The sequence below is a fragment of the Tauraco erythrolophus genome, chromosome 2, assembly GCF_009769465.1.
Source record: "Tauraco erythrolophus isolate bTauEry1 chromosome 2, bTauEry1.pri, whole genome shotgun sequence".
Classification (NCBI taxonomy): Eukaryota; Metazoa; Chordata; class Aves; order Musophagiformes; family Musophagidae; genus Tauraco; species Tauraco erythrolophus.
The window spans coordinates 77492532-77508382 of NC_141466.1; the positions used below are offsets into that span (position 1 = coordinate 77492532).

General features: G+C 41.7%; 1 protein-coding gene across 3 annotated transcripts in view; it reads right to left on the reverse strand.

Moving 5' to 3' along the window:
* GRM1 (glutamate metabotropic receptor 1) overlaps nucleotides 1-15851 on the reverse strand; it is a 194553-nt gene that overhangs the window by 63757 nt on the left and 114945 nt on the right. For all 3 annotated transcript variants that reach the window (XM_086626622.1, XM_086626632.1, XM_086626625.1), the window contains exon 3: nucleotides 7121-7356. In XM_086626622.1, the coding sequence (XP_086482748.1) occupies nucleotides 7121-7356 (236 nt within the window). The remainder of the gene's footprint in view (nucleotides 1-7120; nucleotides 7357-15851) is intronic.

A 15851-nucleotide genomic window follows, 5' to 3' on the forward strand; every position in this document is an offset into this window, starting at 1 on the left:
GGATAAGCACTTTATTAATTTTCCTCTTCTTTAAGCCTTAAAAGCTGTCTGTAACCTTGTCTGGGAAATAAAATGAGACTACAGCTTTCCTGTCTTATCTGCTGCCAAAAAGCCTTGACTAAAATGTGTAGCAACCAGAATTCTTTCAGACAAGTTGTCCCTCATAGGCTTCGTTCTAGATGCCCATGAAATTTAGCTCAGTTTTGATCACTACTCTGGAATGAATCCTAGGATCTCCTGCCTCGTACTGAGGACAGAGTGACACAGGACTCAGCTCCTTCTCTACTACAGGGACAGAAGTAAATAAGGGGAATCCAAAGCAGGAGTTAGGGAGAGTGAGTCTCAGGACACTTAAGGTACAATACATCTTGAAGAAATCATGGCAGGTCAATATCTTGATTCCTTCTTCAAAAGCTTATGAATGTGTTTCTTATACACCACACAGGTGATTTACAAACAGTGACTGACTTGGCCGAGTGTGAGCTCATGCTACTGTCTTATAATTAACTTTACTGACATATTGTAGTGAAAGTAGCTCCTCCTGTAGTGTCCTGGTTTTGACTGAGATAGAATTAGTTTTTCTTTCTAGCAGCTAGAAGAGCTCTGTGTTTTGTTTTAGTCTGGGATTCATTATGAGAAGAATGTTGATGAGAAGAATGTTGATGGCATACTGATGTTTATAGATGGCACTGAGACATCAAGGACTTTTCAGCTGCCCATGTTTTGCCAGTGTGCAGAACAACAGGCTGGGGTGGGGCATTGCCAGGACAAAGGGTCCACAACTCCCCTTATGATTTGAACTTAGACTTAGGATTAAGCGCTAAATTGGCCAATGGAGTATTCCATATCATGCAAAATTATGCCCAGTATGTAGATGACGTTGACTGGGAAGAAGCTCTTGCTCTTCCAGGTATTCTCCTTTGGGGGCTCTCTTGGACTCTCAGAATGCTCTCTCTCTCTCTCGTTCTTTTATTTTTTGGGCCTCTTGCTCATCCAGGATTGTGGTGTCAGGACTTAATCTGTTTTGGGATTGTTTGCCAGGACGGGACAGGGACAGGCCTTGGTCACTGGGTGGTGAGCAATTACATAATGACTGCATTATTCATACCAAAGCATAAATGCCTTTTCTGGAATATTTGATCTTCCTCACAAACTCTTTTCTGCTGTCATTATTATGTTCTGCCCATGATTTGACATGCTATGAAGATTTATGGTGGACATCCAGAGCTACCTAGGTGTGGTGAATGCTTATGTCCTCTTTTTGAGTGAGTCTGTTGATGGAGAAAAAAAATGGAAAAAGATACAATACAACTTTTTAGGTCCAAATTTGACAAGAATACGGTGGCCATACATATCCTTTGCAGGAACGAAGGCAAGCAGCCTCTTGGGTTGTATTGATAGCACAGCCAGTGACTGTAGCATGTGATTACCTCCCTACTACCACTACCCTTTACTTTGCACTTATCAGGGTGCATCTAGAATACTGCATACAGTTTGTGAACCCCCAATACAGAAGGACACTGATAACCTGGAGCACATTCAGCAGAGAGCCATCGAGAGGATCTGGAGCTGCAGTCCTTGCCCTTTAAGGACAGGCTGAAAGATTTAGACTTGTTCAGCCTGGAGAAAAGACGGTTTCCAGGAAATCTTGCTACATCCCCCATACCTATGGAATGGTTATTGAGATGAGAGAGACAGGTTCTTCATGATGAAGCATGGTGGGAGGATAAGAGGCAATGGGCATAACTTGAGACAAGAGAGGTTCAGGCTGGATATGAGGCAAAACTTTTTCACATTCAACCAATGAAACAGATTGCCCAGAGACTCTGTGCTGCCTTCATCCTTGGAGGCTTTCAAGGCCCCAATGAATAAAGTCCTGAGAAACCTGGTCTGAACTCATAGCTTAGCCTGCTTTCAGCAGGGAGGTGGATTACAGTCTTCCCGAGCTACCCTCTAGACTGAATGATTCTGTGATTCTGGGACACTGGCTGCGCTCAGACTGATTGATTGTAGTTCTCTTGGACTGAGAGAGGAATTAGCAGATAAAGCAAGCTTTATGGCATGACCAAAGTATGAGTAAGCATCCTACAGGGAACTTGGACTGTGACCCCCTTTGGAACGAACAAAATCTACATTTCTTGTTCTTGTTCACCACAAATACATTCACTGACAAATAATTCTTCTCCTCAAAGATCAATTGAATCAATGAATGAATCATGAATTGCCCACTTTGTTCCACTTCGCTCTGTTGAAAAATGTCTGTGCTGATTGCCTGCCAATGCATTTTGTTGTCCCAGCAGATGAACTGCTGTGAGCATAATCTGATGTTTGCATCAGTTCCATAACCAATTTCATAACTGTCTCTTGTGGTGCAGAGGAATACTCATTCCACCCACTTTACATAAACTACAGCTGTTTATCTGTCAGAATAGGCAGAATAAGGCATCCTGTAAAAGAGCAGTTAGACCTCCGTACAAGTGTTTGCACTGCGCTGAGTTCTACACCATTTCTGTGTGAGTGTGACTTGCGTTTAATTCTGGCTTACGCGGGGTCACCAAGTCCAACAGAGAAATAGTTGTCACTGTAGTTTTGTGAGGAGAAAAATACTTCCATCTGGGCTATTTCTATCAGATCAGGGAGGAGAAAACATCCTGCAGAATTGCTGTAAGGATATCTGAACTCTGTTGCCTGACACACATGGTTTATTACCTAATCGTGCTGTCAGCGTACAGTCTCCATACAATCTCTACGTACAGTCTCCATACAATCTCTAAAATGTGGAAAAGGCTGAGCTGTCTGATGCACTGAGACAAGCTGTGACTTGCTTGGGGCAGTGCCTGAGGTTGTGTGCTAAGGGAACTTGGTATCAGGTCCATCCTGGGTTAAGTAACTTCTTAGTATCTCAAATTCAGAAACAGCTTTTTTCTGGTAAGAGTTAAAACAGTCTGCTCTGTTCTGACTTTTCATACGAAGGCAAGGAAGAATGGTGTGAAGTTCTGAACTTCGCAATGAGCCAGAGATCCATGCAGAGTTGCAGCACATGCTTTTTTTCCTAAAGAATGCAGCTACTACATGGAGAACATTGAAAGTACCTTAGTAGCATAGACAGTTTAAAAAGAACTCAGTACTGGAAGTGGTTTCAGACTGCTAGATATCAAGAAAACTACAGGAGAATGATCATATACAAATATCTTTTTTATTGTGGTAGGTTGACCTTTACTGGCTGGCAGATGCCCACCAAGCCACTCTCTCACTCCCTTCCTGAGCAGGACAGGGGAGAGAAAATAAAATTAAGAACTGATGGGTCAAGATAAAGGCAGCTTAATAAAGAAAAGTAAAGGCTATGTACAGAAGCAAAGGAGAATAAAAATATTTATTTTCTACCTCCACCAGTGAGTGATGTCCAGCCGCTTCCTGGGAAGTAGGGCCTTAGTATGTAGTGGTTGCTTTGGAAGATAAATGACTGAATAATGAATGCCCTCTCTCCTCTTAGCTTTTATTGCTGAACGTGACATCATACAGTAGGGAAACTTGGGTCAGTTTGGGTCAGCTGTCCTGGCTATATCCCCTCCCAACCTCTTGCCCACTCCCAGCCTATTGGCCTTTGGGGGGGACGCTGGAGAGAGAGCCTCTGCATGGTGTAAGCACTGCTCAGCAGCGGCCGAAACACTGGTGTGTTGTCAACACCTTTCTGGCTGCAAATATAAAGCACAGCACTCTGAGGGCTGCTATGGGGAAAGTTAACCTCTTCCGAGCCAGATTCAGTACATCTACATATAAGAAAATTTCTAGACTTGAATCCTATTATGTTGAAGAAGAATAACTGCTACAGCAGAGAGAGAGAGAAAGTGGCGGGGGGGGGGGGGGAGGGGGCGAGCGGGAGAGCGAAAGAGAGGGAGAGGGAGAGAGACATTCCCTTATGAGAGGCATTTGGCTACGACATTAGCAAAGATTGAGTCAAAAATAGCTCCCACTCATTTGGCTGTCACCCAAGTGGGAAAATTAAGTTGTTAATTTTTGCAAGGAGGAATGATCCAAAAGAGCAGTCACTGCAAAACTCTCGATGATTGTCTTCTCTTCCCAAGAATATGTGCTACTACCATACAGTCCTAGTACATCCAGATAGGCTATTCTGAAAATGTGGCCACTAGTCATACCATAGACTTCACAGAGTAAAATGCACTGGGACTTGCTTCCTTCCAGTAATGCTTAGATTAGATAGACCTTTTTCCCCAAAAATACACATGTACGTTCAGAGCTCAGTGTAACATGAGAATTCCTGAAGGACAACACCAGTCTTCTCAGGGACTGAATGAGGGAGTTCAAGCAGTAATTCCTGTCATCAGAGAAAGGGGATTTCTAGGAACTGGCTTTCCCGTCTTTCATGGAGAGCCTGCAATCCCAAGCTAGTGCTGACTCAACTACAACAGGGTGTGAGAAACTGCTAATGCAACAGCTGTAATTGCTTGAGGAGAAGTCCTTGCCTATCCATGAATGCTAAAAATTGAACTTTACATTCCAGTGGCAATTCTGAATAAATCACTCAGTAAAGTGATTAGGTTGTACATGAGCAAATTATACTGGGCAGGCAATAATTGAAGATTCTCAAGTACAAATTTTGTAATTAATCTCCTTTTCAAAACAGATAGGTCCAAGTATCCTGAATCTTTTTTAATAAGGTAGTCGGAGAACAACACTGCCTTTTCTTTTTTTGTTTCTACTTGCTTCTAGGCAACCCACTGCTGTGGAAATACAAATACACTATGCTTCCCTAAATACCACAAGTATTTTTGTCCTTTGTTTTCTTTTTCATTAGGAAATTTCATGAGATGTTAACTCTTCGGATATAGAAGATGAACTTGATCTGTCTACTGCCTTTGAATCAATTTCTGTCTATGCAAAAATATAAGCAAAAGCTTTGTTCTCAGTAAGGACTACCAGTGCACTTCTGGAATACAGAACAGATCAGGACCCAGAGATAGTGACAATGAATGCTAATAATGTGCATGGACTCCTGGGACCACAGAGGACTCCTCTTTTTCCATAATGCAGAACCCTAGGTACCTTGTTACAGGAATATTGATGGAATACTGTGAAGTAAGAGTGAAAGGTCTTAGATATAACAGAGTTAAGGCACTTGATACCGCTATTGAATACTGATAATTTTCCTGGAGTGATGCAGTAGTAGCAGCATTACTTAAAACTGTAGTACTACATAGAAGCCAGAACTTCATCTATTGGCAATTTTAATGGATTTCAAATATTAGTGCTTATTATTTATTGAGGAGCATGGATTGTCTCCTTCAAATTTCGGCATAGAGATACTTTGTGAAGGAGAGAAGAGGCAATTCAGACTCCGTTTTTAGCAGTGAGTTTGTGAAAATTTCTGCCTCCAAACCTATGAGAGGTAAAGAAGGTGGTTTCTTGGCACTGTTGTACTAGACTTCCTTGAAGAGAAAGGCTCCACCAGCAAGCACCGAAGCTGTTAGCGTTTGAAGTGACATTTTTAACCCTGTAGACAGGTCAGATAAACATGTGCGCAGAAAGCTCTGGTGGTGCCAAGCAGTCACCAGTCAGCTCTGTGTAGTTAAAGAAAAATAAATATGATATTTTATTGCCCCTAGACTTGCTGGGGACATACATGTAGGTCTCTTGATTCTGTTGGTATGCCATTATGGGGAATAGATACCTTGTGGTGCTTCCCATTGGTGATTTGAGTTCAACTTAGTTGTGTGTGATAAGCCTGAGAGTTATCAGCGGTTCAAGAAATTTAAGAGCTGATTGCTTTTCCGCAAAGCCTAAAAAGTATTACACATTTTGAAGTTTCATGCAAAACTTTACAGCTTTTTAAAGGAGTGAAGGACGTTTGAGTGCTGAATTGTGACTATTACCTGCCAGAGTCTACCAACGTTGACAAATGTTTCTGTGTTTCACTGATATTACCAGAACGTAGTGGTTCCTGCCTCTGATACCCAACACCTTGAAAAGCACAGAACAGCAGGGCAGGCATGTAACGGTTACCACTGCAGCACCTTCTCCAGTGTCCAGTGGCTTCAACCCTGGTATGTCCCTGAGTCAGTTTGGGGTGTTTTGCGTTTGGTTGTTTTGTTTTTTTTTTTTCCCCATAAATCAGCCTTTATTGGCTTTCTTCCATGAGTTTGTTTAATTGCTTTTTGGCTCAAGTACAATTCTAGAGTCAACAGCAACCACTGTCTGAAAACTCAGCTACACATTCGGTGCAGAAGTACCCCATCTTGGCCGTTTTGAACTCACCACCTGGTATTTGCCTTTGGTGCAGCAGATGAAGAATGGCTATGCTGGTTCAGACTAAAGTTTTAGTTTCATACTCAGAGGCTGGATAACAAACTACCTGTGTTTACAACAGCTGTAGATATTTCCTCAGAAATGAGATCTTTTTATAAATTTATTTATGTGAATGGAATTACGAAAACAATGCAATTTTAAGCTTCTTTTCTTAAGAAAGAATGCTATGCATTTGCACTGTGCATCTGTCATTCAGCTTCCCCTTAGTAATTTCTGCCCTTGTTGGCCTATATTAACTCCTTTGTCTGAGCTGAAATAGTCTCAAAAGCAATTAAGTATGCGTACCATAAATCAACATTTTGGTAGAGTCCAAAGTTAATGAGTCCTTTGAAGAAAAAATATCAGTATAACCTTAACATTTATTTACCCTGTCTGGCTTGCCATTAGCCTCTCAGCACCCAGATGGGCCAGCCTGTCTGCCAGTCAACACATCAGGCCCGTTTTGAATCAGCGACAGTATTTGGTGATATCTCAGCTGTTAATAAGAGAACTGGGGGAAAACAAAAGGTAATGTGAAAGATGTTACTGATGGAGAAGGGAAGAACTAGAAACACTATGGGAATATATCTCAGGCAGCACATGAAGATCAACTGAGATTACTGCTATGAGACAGGGGAGGTGGAGATATAAAGAATAAGACACAAATCCATGGGAAGTCAGGTTTCATTAGTTTTGTTTCACCAGTGATCTATACATTTTAAAAAACAACAAAAACAAACAAAACACAACCCAAAAAACCTAAAGACAAATTTTTGCCAGAGCACAGATTCAAACAGGAAAATAATTGACAGGTTACCAGTGCAGTTCTTCTGGAAGTTAGGATTCTCTAGCGGATGCCCCGGGATGCGGCACTGAAATCTGTGCTGCCAGAACTCAGGAAACCAAGGGTTGCGCGTGTTGGTGTCCAGACGCAGCTTCAGATAGTAGTCATCAAATGACAAGACCTCTGGAGACTGCAGTTTGATAGTGATGCCTCCGTTTGCTTCAGGTTCATAACCTTCAATGACTTCATCTCTGTCTGCCCAACCGTCACTGAAAAGAGGCAAAAAGCACTCATTACACAAAAACAGAAAGCATGTTTTGGAAAAGCAACCAGCCAAAGGCAGACCAGCACCCTCGGAAGCAAGCAATCAAGGAGGAAATTAAAGATATGTCTCAAATTTAGGCAGAGAGAGAAAGAGAGCGGCACAGTGGTGGAGATTTCTAATGAGCAACCTGGCTGATTTCATGCAGAGTCCTCATTAACTCATCTAGAATGGTGAGGATATGCCCTTGTCCCTCTGGAAAGGTTTTTTGGGCATAGCTTCTGGTGTGATGTCTCTGTGACTGAAGAGATTCTGCCTCATTTAGGTTGTTCTGTAAGGTGTGGAAACTGAAAGAATTAATATTGATGGAAAGGAAACTGAGCCAGGATCCCGGGTGTTTTACTGAAGAGATCTCAGCACGTATGGATCTTACAGCTAGAAGAGTAATTCAAATCAAACATAAAGTGAGAAAAGCATTGTGTTGGAAGAGAATGGAATAAGAATATTCAATAAAGTTGACTAAACTAGAAAGAAAACCACATGCTATTCTTGCACTGCATGGGATTTATGATAACGTGTTTTTTCTCCTTTTCTTTTTTTTTCTTTTAAAACATTTGCTTTCTGTTTTACTTTTCTGTTTATTCATGTAAAAGATACTTTTAAAAAACTGAAGATAAACTCTCTCTTGAAAACATTATTTCATGGAAAGTCAATTTTAACAGGTTTGAACAAAGTCCATTGGGCTTAGCATCTGAGTTTTAGTTTAGTTCTTTTAACAAGAAGTCCATTGATTTAATGTCGTTCTCCAGTTCTTATTAGGGTCCCTTAAGAACAGTGCTGTTATGGTCTAATTTAAGTGCAAATATAAGTCGGCCATTGCTTAATTTTAATATGCTGGGCATGTCATGAGAGAAATAGATTATTCTGGCACCTCAGGTCTAGCTCTATCCACTCAGAAACAAACCAGCGGCACTGCTGCTGTGAAAAGCAGACAGATGAAGTACTTTCAGTGGCAAATAGCTCAAGAGGAAAAATGTGATTGACCACTAAGAGAGAAGTCTCTGTTTCACCCAAAAGAAGCTTGCATCCTGAACTCCAGACAGACTGAAAGGTCCTTGTTAGGAGCCTGTTACACACAGCCTTGAGAAGAGCATTGAGGTGGACATCATACCGCCTGAGGGCATTTATGAGACACTCAGCATAGATGTGCCTGGGACTCCACAATGGAAAACAGACAAGATTGGAAGTAGCAAGCTCTGTCACAGTCCTAATCAAACAGGTGTAAAGTGACTATGCAGTGGGCACATGTGAGTCTTTGGTCTCCAGCCACCAGACCGAACAGCTGCATCGTTTAGCTGACGTTCATGTTAACTGCTGCATCTATGCTGTAGGCACCTGGGAAAAAATGGCAGGTCTCCATGGAACTACAAAAAAGCCCATGTACTGAATGCTTCCCATACGGGACACACAACCCAAGCTTCTATCTATTACAGGAAGTTATTTAAGACGTGGGACTTCTGGCAGCCCACTGACTGAGTGATCAACAGATTCCTTTCAACCTGGGCCTGGAGACCCACAAAGCTGTACTTAAAGATGGCACTACATGGCACCTTCAAGCCAGGACTTCTTCTTTGTTTTCCCCTTTGCCAAAGCCTTGCAGTAGAACTGCTCAAAATTTCTGAGCTTACAAACCGCTGCCCAATATCTTCACATAGCCAAGCAGCATGACGTACACGTGCATGCATGTTGCATCTCACATGTGGTGTGAGAGCAGAGAGCAGAGGGAGGCACAAGGAGTAGGTCACAGGAGGGACACAATGATGGCTGAAGAGTTCCGTTGTGGAACCAGGGTGGGCATGACGTGGTGTCCCAAAGCAACTCTCTCTGCCAGGCTGAACCCAGCAGCATCTGCTGGGTCACTTCTTCCCACAGCCAGCGATGCAGGTTACCCAGCCTCTGCCCTTGATAACCACATGGCACAGCCTTGGCCCAACGGTTGCATTTGAATTGCCACAGGAGTGCACAGAGATTAAAAGCTGCAATTTGCCCATCATTGCTCCTTGTCCCACTAGACCGCCTTAAATTTTGGAGAGGGAAAGAAGCTACAGCTCATCCTTTCTGCATCCTCCCGCTCCTCACTTGTCCATGTGCAGATGGCAACTAGTAAAATGTACCATGCACCCTAACTGCCTCATGAAGGACCACAGCCTAGATAACTCTACAAAGGCAAAATCAGGAGAATGAACTTTCTGGATTTCACATAATTCAAGCCATAAACTAGAACCAGAGGAGACAAAAAGACACAATATTTATTTCTTCTTATGTGGGGGAAAACCAAGCAAAACGTACAGCATAAGTAATTGAGTCCTAATTGCATGATTACTTCATTATTTGTCTCAATGTTTATGGCTTGCAAACTGTTGACTCAAGCAGAAACATTAGTGAGTCAAAAAGATTAAGTAAATCGAGCCATTTTTTACAAGACTTTCTAGAAAGGAGGTAGTTTCTCTACTTCTTGGATTCCTACCAGCCAAACATTAGAGTGATTTGTTTCATCTCCCCTGTAAGTTTGGCTTGGAAAATTGCCACATTCACTCTGAAGGCAAAGCAGACCAATTCTGCAAAGGCAAGAGAAAGTGCATTGCAAGTTCTCTGAGGGCAGCTGATGGAAAAGCTCCCCTAAATTGGAACACAGATCGTCATCTAATGTTTCTTTGTCTCTTTATGGTCTCGAATGTTTTTTGTTCTCTCTTCAACTTCCTCAAATTGTTAAATCTGTCTGATAAGTTTTGTGTGCAGCTTAATGCGAAGAAAAGGCACTGGAATGAGAGAAAGAAGTTCATGTGTTGAAGTTCATATGGGAGCTTTGCTCTAGTTTCAGTAAAGTCAAGGAAGCAAAAAGGAGTCTTCTAGTCTCTAAGGGGACCACTGCCATTCTGGTGGCTGCAGGCTGGCTGGGCTGAAAGATACCCTAAGGGGGCCATGCAGCCCTACCAGCAGCCATGGGAGGATTATCAGAGACATAAGATCTTGTTGTAATCTCTGCCTATATTGCTTTTCACCGTGTATACTACAAAAAAAAAAAAAAAATTAAAAAAAGGATTTTCTGGGAACTGTGCATCCTTAGTGCCATATGAATAAACGGATAGTGTTACAGAAGACAATGTTAAAAAAAAATGACATTTCTAATGCTGGGCAACAGCACGACACTGAAGTCCAGATGACAGTGTGCATGTCAGTGACAGAATCACAAGACCAATAGCTGATTGCACAGAAAAATGAAATCTCATTAAAAAAAGGCAGCGCATACGGTTCTTTTGTTGTCAGAATAGAGTACTTTCCACCTACTTTCCTTCTTTTATCCTGCTGAGTAGAATGTAGTGTCACGTATAGCAGGTTTTGCAAAACCATCTTTCTGTATGCCTTTACTGTAGATTTCAGGAGGTGGCTCAATATCCATCAGCCAAAATGCCTTCCCTGATGAGTGTCCATTGTAGGTTTTGTGTGACTTTCTGGCCTTGAAACGTGTTGGGTATCTCGTGCAACAGTTGATCTGAACCTCTGTGAGGGTGTTTAAAGTGTGAAGACAGAAACAGTGAGAGAGGGACAAGTGTGCGGGTGTCAAACCAGCAACCACACTGTTCACTCTTTGGAAAGATCCAACTGCTTTTGTTACAGTTTTGCAGTGTTTGTAACAATCAAAATGGTCACTGATATTCTGCAAGCTACTCTGGGTTCAAGTCCCAGTCTGATGGTTGACATTCATGATGTCAAATCCAAATTTCAGCATTCAGTCATGAACAAAAATCAAGCAGAAAGCCAAAAAGCCCAGAGCTACCCCAACTAGCTTTGGAAGTCCTATTTACTATTACCACGAACTGAGTTTGAAGAAACAAAGCTGTTTTTTTCTTAACCAGTTTAGTATTCTGCTAGTGTGTGACAATGGACATTTCTGAGTTGTGGCTTCAGCATCTTAGCCTCCCTGTATTTTCCGAACTGCAGACACGTATGTTCTTGTAACTGAAATACCAGGAGATATGTAATGGATTTCCAATTTCCTTTCCTCTTCCAAACATGAACACTGTCAGCTGCTTTTCACAAGGGCTGATGAGACAACCAGCAATCAGGCTTTCTATTTTCATCTCCTCAGGACTTAACTCTTAAACTATGCAGCAGCAGCTCTGCTCTGCTTTCCCACACAGCTCTGGGAGCATTACTACTCCATATGCTTTTTTCAAATAAGCAAACACGTAAAAAGAAAACATGCCATCATTTATGAAGGCTACTTGCTCTGTGATTATTGTAGGAGGTAGCATCCATTCACAGGTAAACAAAATGAAACATGCTTGTCAGTCGTGGACATGGACTGGCAATTCGATCTCTGAGCCCTTTGATTGGCAATTTGATCCCGGCTTGATCTGATGGACCAAGATGCCTGGAGAAGGCAACTGATTCGGGCTCGTCTGTCTGGAGGGCTGCATCCTTGGCCGCTTTGTCAACTCCCTTTGCATTAGCTAAGGTAATGTTTTCTGAAGAAGTCTGCATTTATGAGAAGTGGGTTTTTATGCTGTATTGGTCAAGTCATAAAATATAAAAGAAATTAAGAGCAAAAAGCCCTTTATAAATGCTAAATGAATTGCTTCTGCAATAATCCTTCTGCCTATGGCAGATATTCTCGTCATTATAAAACCAAACAAATCAATCATATTAAAATAATTTCCATCTTTTTTTGGACCCGTTCTGTTCCTGTGCTAGTGGATATTTTTATCCACTTTGAAAACAATGTTACATGTAGCTATACCTGTGTAAACGGGAAACATTAGTTTCAAACTTTCAACCTTCACAGAAGTTCCCTGCAGATATTCCACTCAGGTAGTGTAGCAGGGCCCCAGGTGACTATAATTGTCACACAAAAAAATCAGAGTCTGTATTCTTGCCTTTCTCTCCTTTCCACAAAACTAAAGCCCATGTCAATATACTTTCCTTGTCACGTCGATATACATCCCCACAGAGCACATTTCTGAATGCTTTCTTACCATTGCTCTCAAGGATGCCAGCTGGCCTGCTGTTATGTTAAACTTCTAATAGATTTAAATATGAGGACAGCACCACTCAAAGAATTCAACATTCAATAAAGTGCCATGCCATTTGGTTATGTATGTCAATATCTTTATTTTAAGAACAATTATTATACACTGGATTATATAAATAAAAGGCTGGACATTTTACTTCATAGATTCATAGATTCATAGATTTCTAGGTTGGAAAAGACCTTAGAGATCATCGAGTCCAACCATCCCTAATCCCCATTAAACCATATCCTCAAGTAGCTCATCCACCCTATTCTTAAACACATCCAGGGATGGGGACTCAACCACCTCCCTGGGCAGCTTATTCCAGTGGCTGACAACCCTTTCAGAGAAGAAATACTTCCTAACATCCAACCTGAATCTCCCCTGACTAAGCTTATGCCCATTTCCTCTTGTTCTATCACCCATCACTAATGTAAAGAGCCCTTCCCCCACCTCCCCACCATCCCTTCTCAAGTATTTGTAGGCTGTAATCAGGTCTCCCCTCAGCCTCCTCTTCTCCAGGCTAAACAGCCCCAACTCCCTCAGCTGCTCCCCATAAGTTTTATTTTCCAGCCCCTTGACCAGTTTAGTTGCCCTTCTTTGGACTCGCTCCAGGAGCTCAATATCTCTCTTAAAGCGAGGGGCCCAAAACAGTTCTTTTTGCAAAACCATCTTTCTGTGTAGTGGTCAGACACTGCTTATTTAGAGGCATTTCAAAATGTTACAAACCCCTAAACAGTGATAAATGGAGTTTAAATAATTTGTTATTTAGTTCTGAAAAATGGCAGTACTCTGGATTTACAGAGCTGGTCAGACCTGGAAGCCTGCAAATTTAATTTTCTCTTTTTACACAGTCTTTTCTGACAGTGCACCACTAGAAATCCAGCATGGATACTCCCACCTGCGTGCAGGAGTTGCACAACTGTGACGCCCTCCTGCCTGCTCTTCTGGCAGAACAGACAGAAACTCAGAGCTCAGCATAAGGCCAACCCAGAAAGTACCAGAGTTGCAGGTGGAATAATTTCACAGGCAGCTCCACCTAAAAAATCGGTGTTGCTACTTGACATGAGCACAGGTGGCAGAATCAAGCTCAGAGTAAATCGCAGACAGTACTGTAGCTGGCAGCTCAGCTGCCCTCTACCGGGAGTAGACTTTTTAAAAAAATTCTTTATTTCGCCAACCTGATATACTGGAAAGAAAAAACCACAATTAGCTTGCTGTGAAGAAGGATGGACCTATTCTCGGTCAATAAGGAACTCTACCAAAGATATCCAGTGTCTGTGTAATACATGCCTCAAACAGAAATGCCATGCAAAGAAAATTGAGACTGTCCGATATTCACAAGTCAGCAACTGGCAAAGTGACTTTCCTCCTTAGGCTTATGCATTATCAGTCAATCCCCCTAGTCACCAATGTCATCTGAAAGGTGCTGATAGTTATTGTTAATGAGCATTATTTCAAACATGAGAAATAAAAGGCCATTTTTGCACTTCTTCCTTCAGCAAATTCACCAGTACTACATACTTGCATTGAAAGGTGGCGGAGCTCTCCTCAGCTGCCAAACTATGAATTCTTAAAAAGCATAGTTTTATTTTTACATGTGTGACACGTCCTGGCAATCTTAGGAGATTAGTCCCATGGCTACAGATAAGCTTGTATCTCGCTGCTGGCAAGACCAGGCTGAAAGGCTGTATACTGTCACGCTGTAACCTGAGGCTTGCTGCGCATTAACCAACCTCCTCAAAATCAGAAGAATCAAATTCAATAAACCTTGTCAACTGAAAGAAAAAAAAAAAAAAGGAGTGACACAGGTCAGTAGATTTGCTCCTGTAGATATATATGGAGGTAGGCAGGAGTCATCACCTTCCCAAGCTGCCTGTCTTTTGCAGCAGGCACCACAAGGTACTGTGGGATTTGTACCTGTTCCTTTTCCCCACAAACTGTGCTGGACTCAAACGTACCTTCAATTCCAGCTTTTAGATTTCTCCTAGTGTTGACCTTCATAGGTCAGTCCTGACTCAAATCAGACGAAAGTATCATGGGAATATTTGCTCTGCACACTGGAAGCAGGAGGAGAAAACCACTGAAACTCCTTCTGGGAGGGCAATGGAAAGCAAAAGGGATAGAGAAGATTGCTGCCTTGACAATCTCACACACACACAAGAGAAGGTACAAGAGGAGCATTTGGTGCCAGACTGTGCAGTTGCTGACTTTAGACTCATAACTCGCACACTCTACTATGCCACTGTGGGTTGTAATCCTGCAATGGACTACAGATTGAAGAGTATGTTCTGGTCAGGACTTGGGCTGTACATCTCTCAAGAGCACCAGCACGACTCGGAAAGAGACTGGTATGATTAACCAGTTAACCCTGCTGCCTTTGAGACAGCTACATTTACCCATCATGGTTTGAACTCCAGTGTCCTACAGAAGGTGCTGTTTTCTGAGAGAAACTGAAAGATGGAAGTTTAAAAATAATTCCCAAGGCTGCTTTCTGCAAGCACTTTGTCATATTTCTTAAAAAATGTTCTGTTCTTGCCAGGTTCTGTTTCATAACATTGCATACACAATTTTTCACTTCCCATCCATGATTACTGAAGGTGCACAGTCGCAGTAGCACATTAGTTCTTTTATTTTACACAAGCACAAATTGTTGGCAAGGTCTTCCAATTTTTATCTAGTGAATCAGTGGATTTTTTTGAATGAGTGACACTCTGTAAAGAACCTAAGTTGATAAATGATAGGTCATTATGTTTCAAATGATTATCATTCACTTTTGTGTGAATTTTTAGAGTTTTTGCACTGTTCATTTGAAAATGTAGATTATAACCTCATGGGCCATGATAGATTGTATTTTGCAAATATGTATTTAGGAAGGTTTTAATTATCGTATGTGGTGCATATATTTGCATGAAATTTAAATAATGTAATTTAACTGCCTATCATGCAGGCGTTATCTTGGGGAGTCTTTACTGTGAAGATACTTGACACGGTTGGCACGTGCAGCTTTTTGTAAATGTAGTTGCTGCTTTTATGCAGGAAAGGTTTTATCATTCTCAAGGTTGCACAATGGTGCATATCTTGGAAAATCAGCAACCATACATATATCCTCTAAGGTGATAGCTGATTTTTCAGAAGGTGTACAAATGCTTTCACCCCGGACTGTCAAGAGGATTGAATTCTTGCTCTGCATATTTGAAATTCACAACACGAGGCATCATGAAAGCACGATATATTTTCCAAATGAAAGCACGTGTGTAGGGAGAAGAGTACCCAATTTTAAACAAACACACACAAGTAGGAAGCCTTAATCTTAACATTGTTCCTCATATAAGGTGCTCCCGGGCTCCAATATGTGCAGCCCTATCCAAGATTTCTAACATCTTATTAATGCACCCAAATCTGAAAATAGAGACGTTTATCTTTGCTT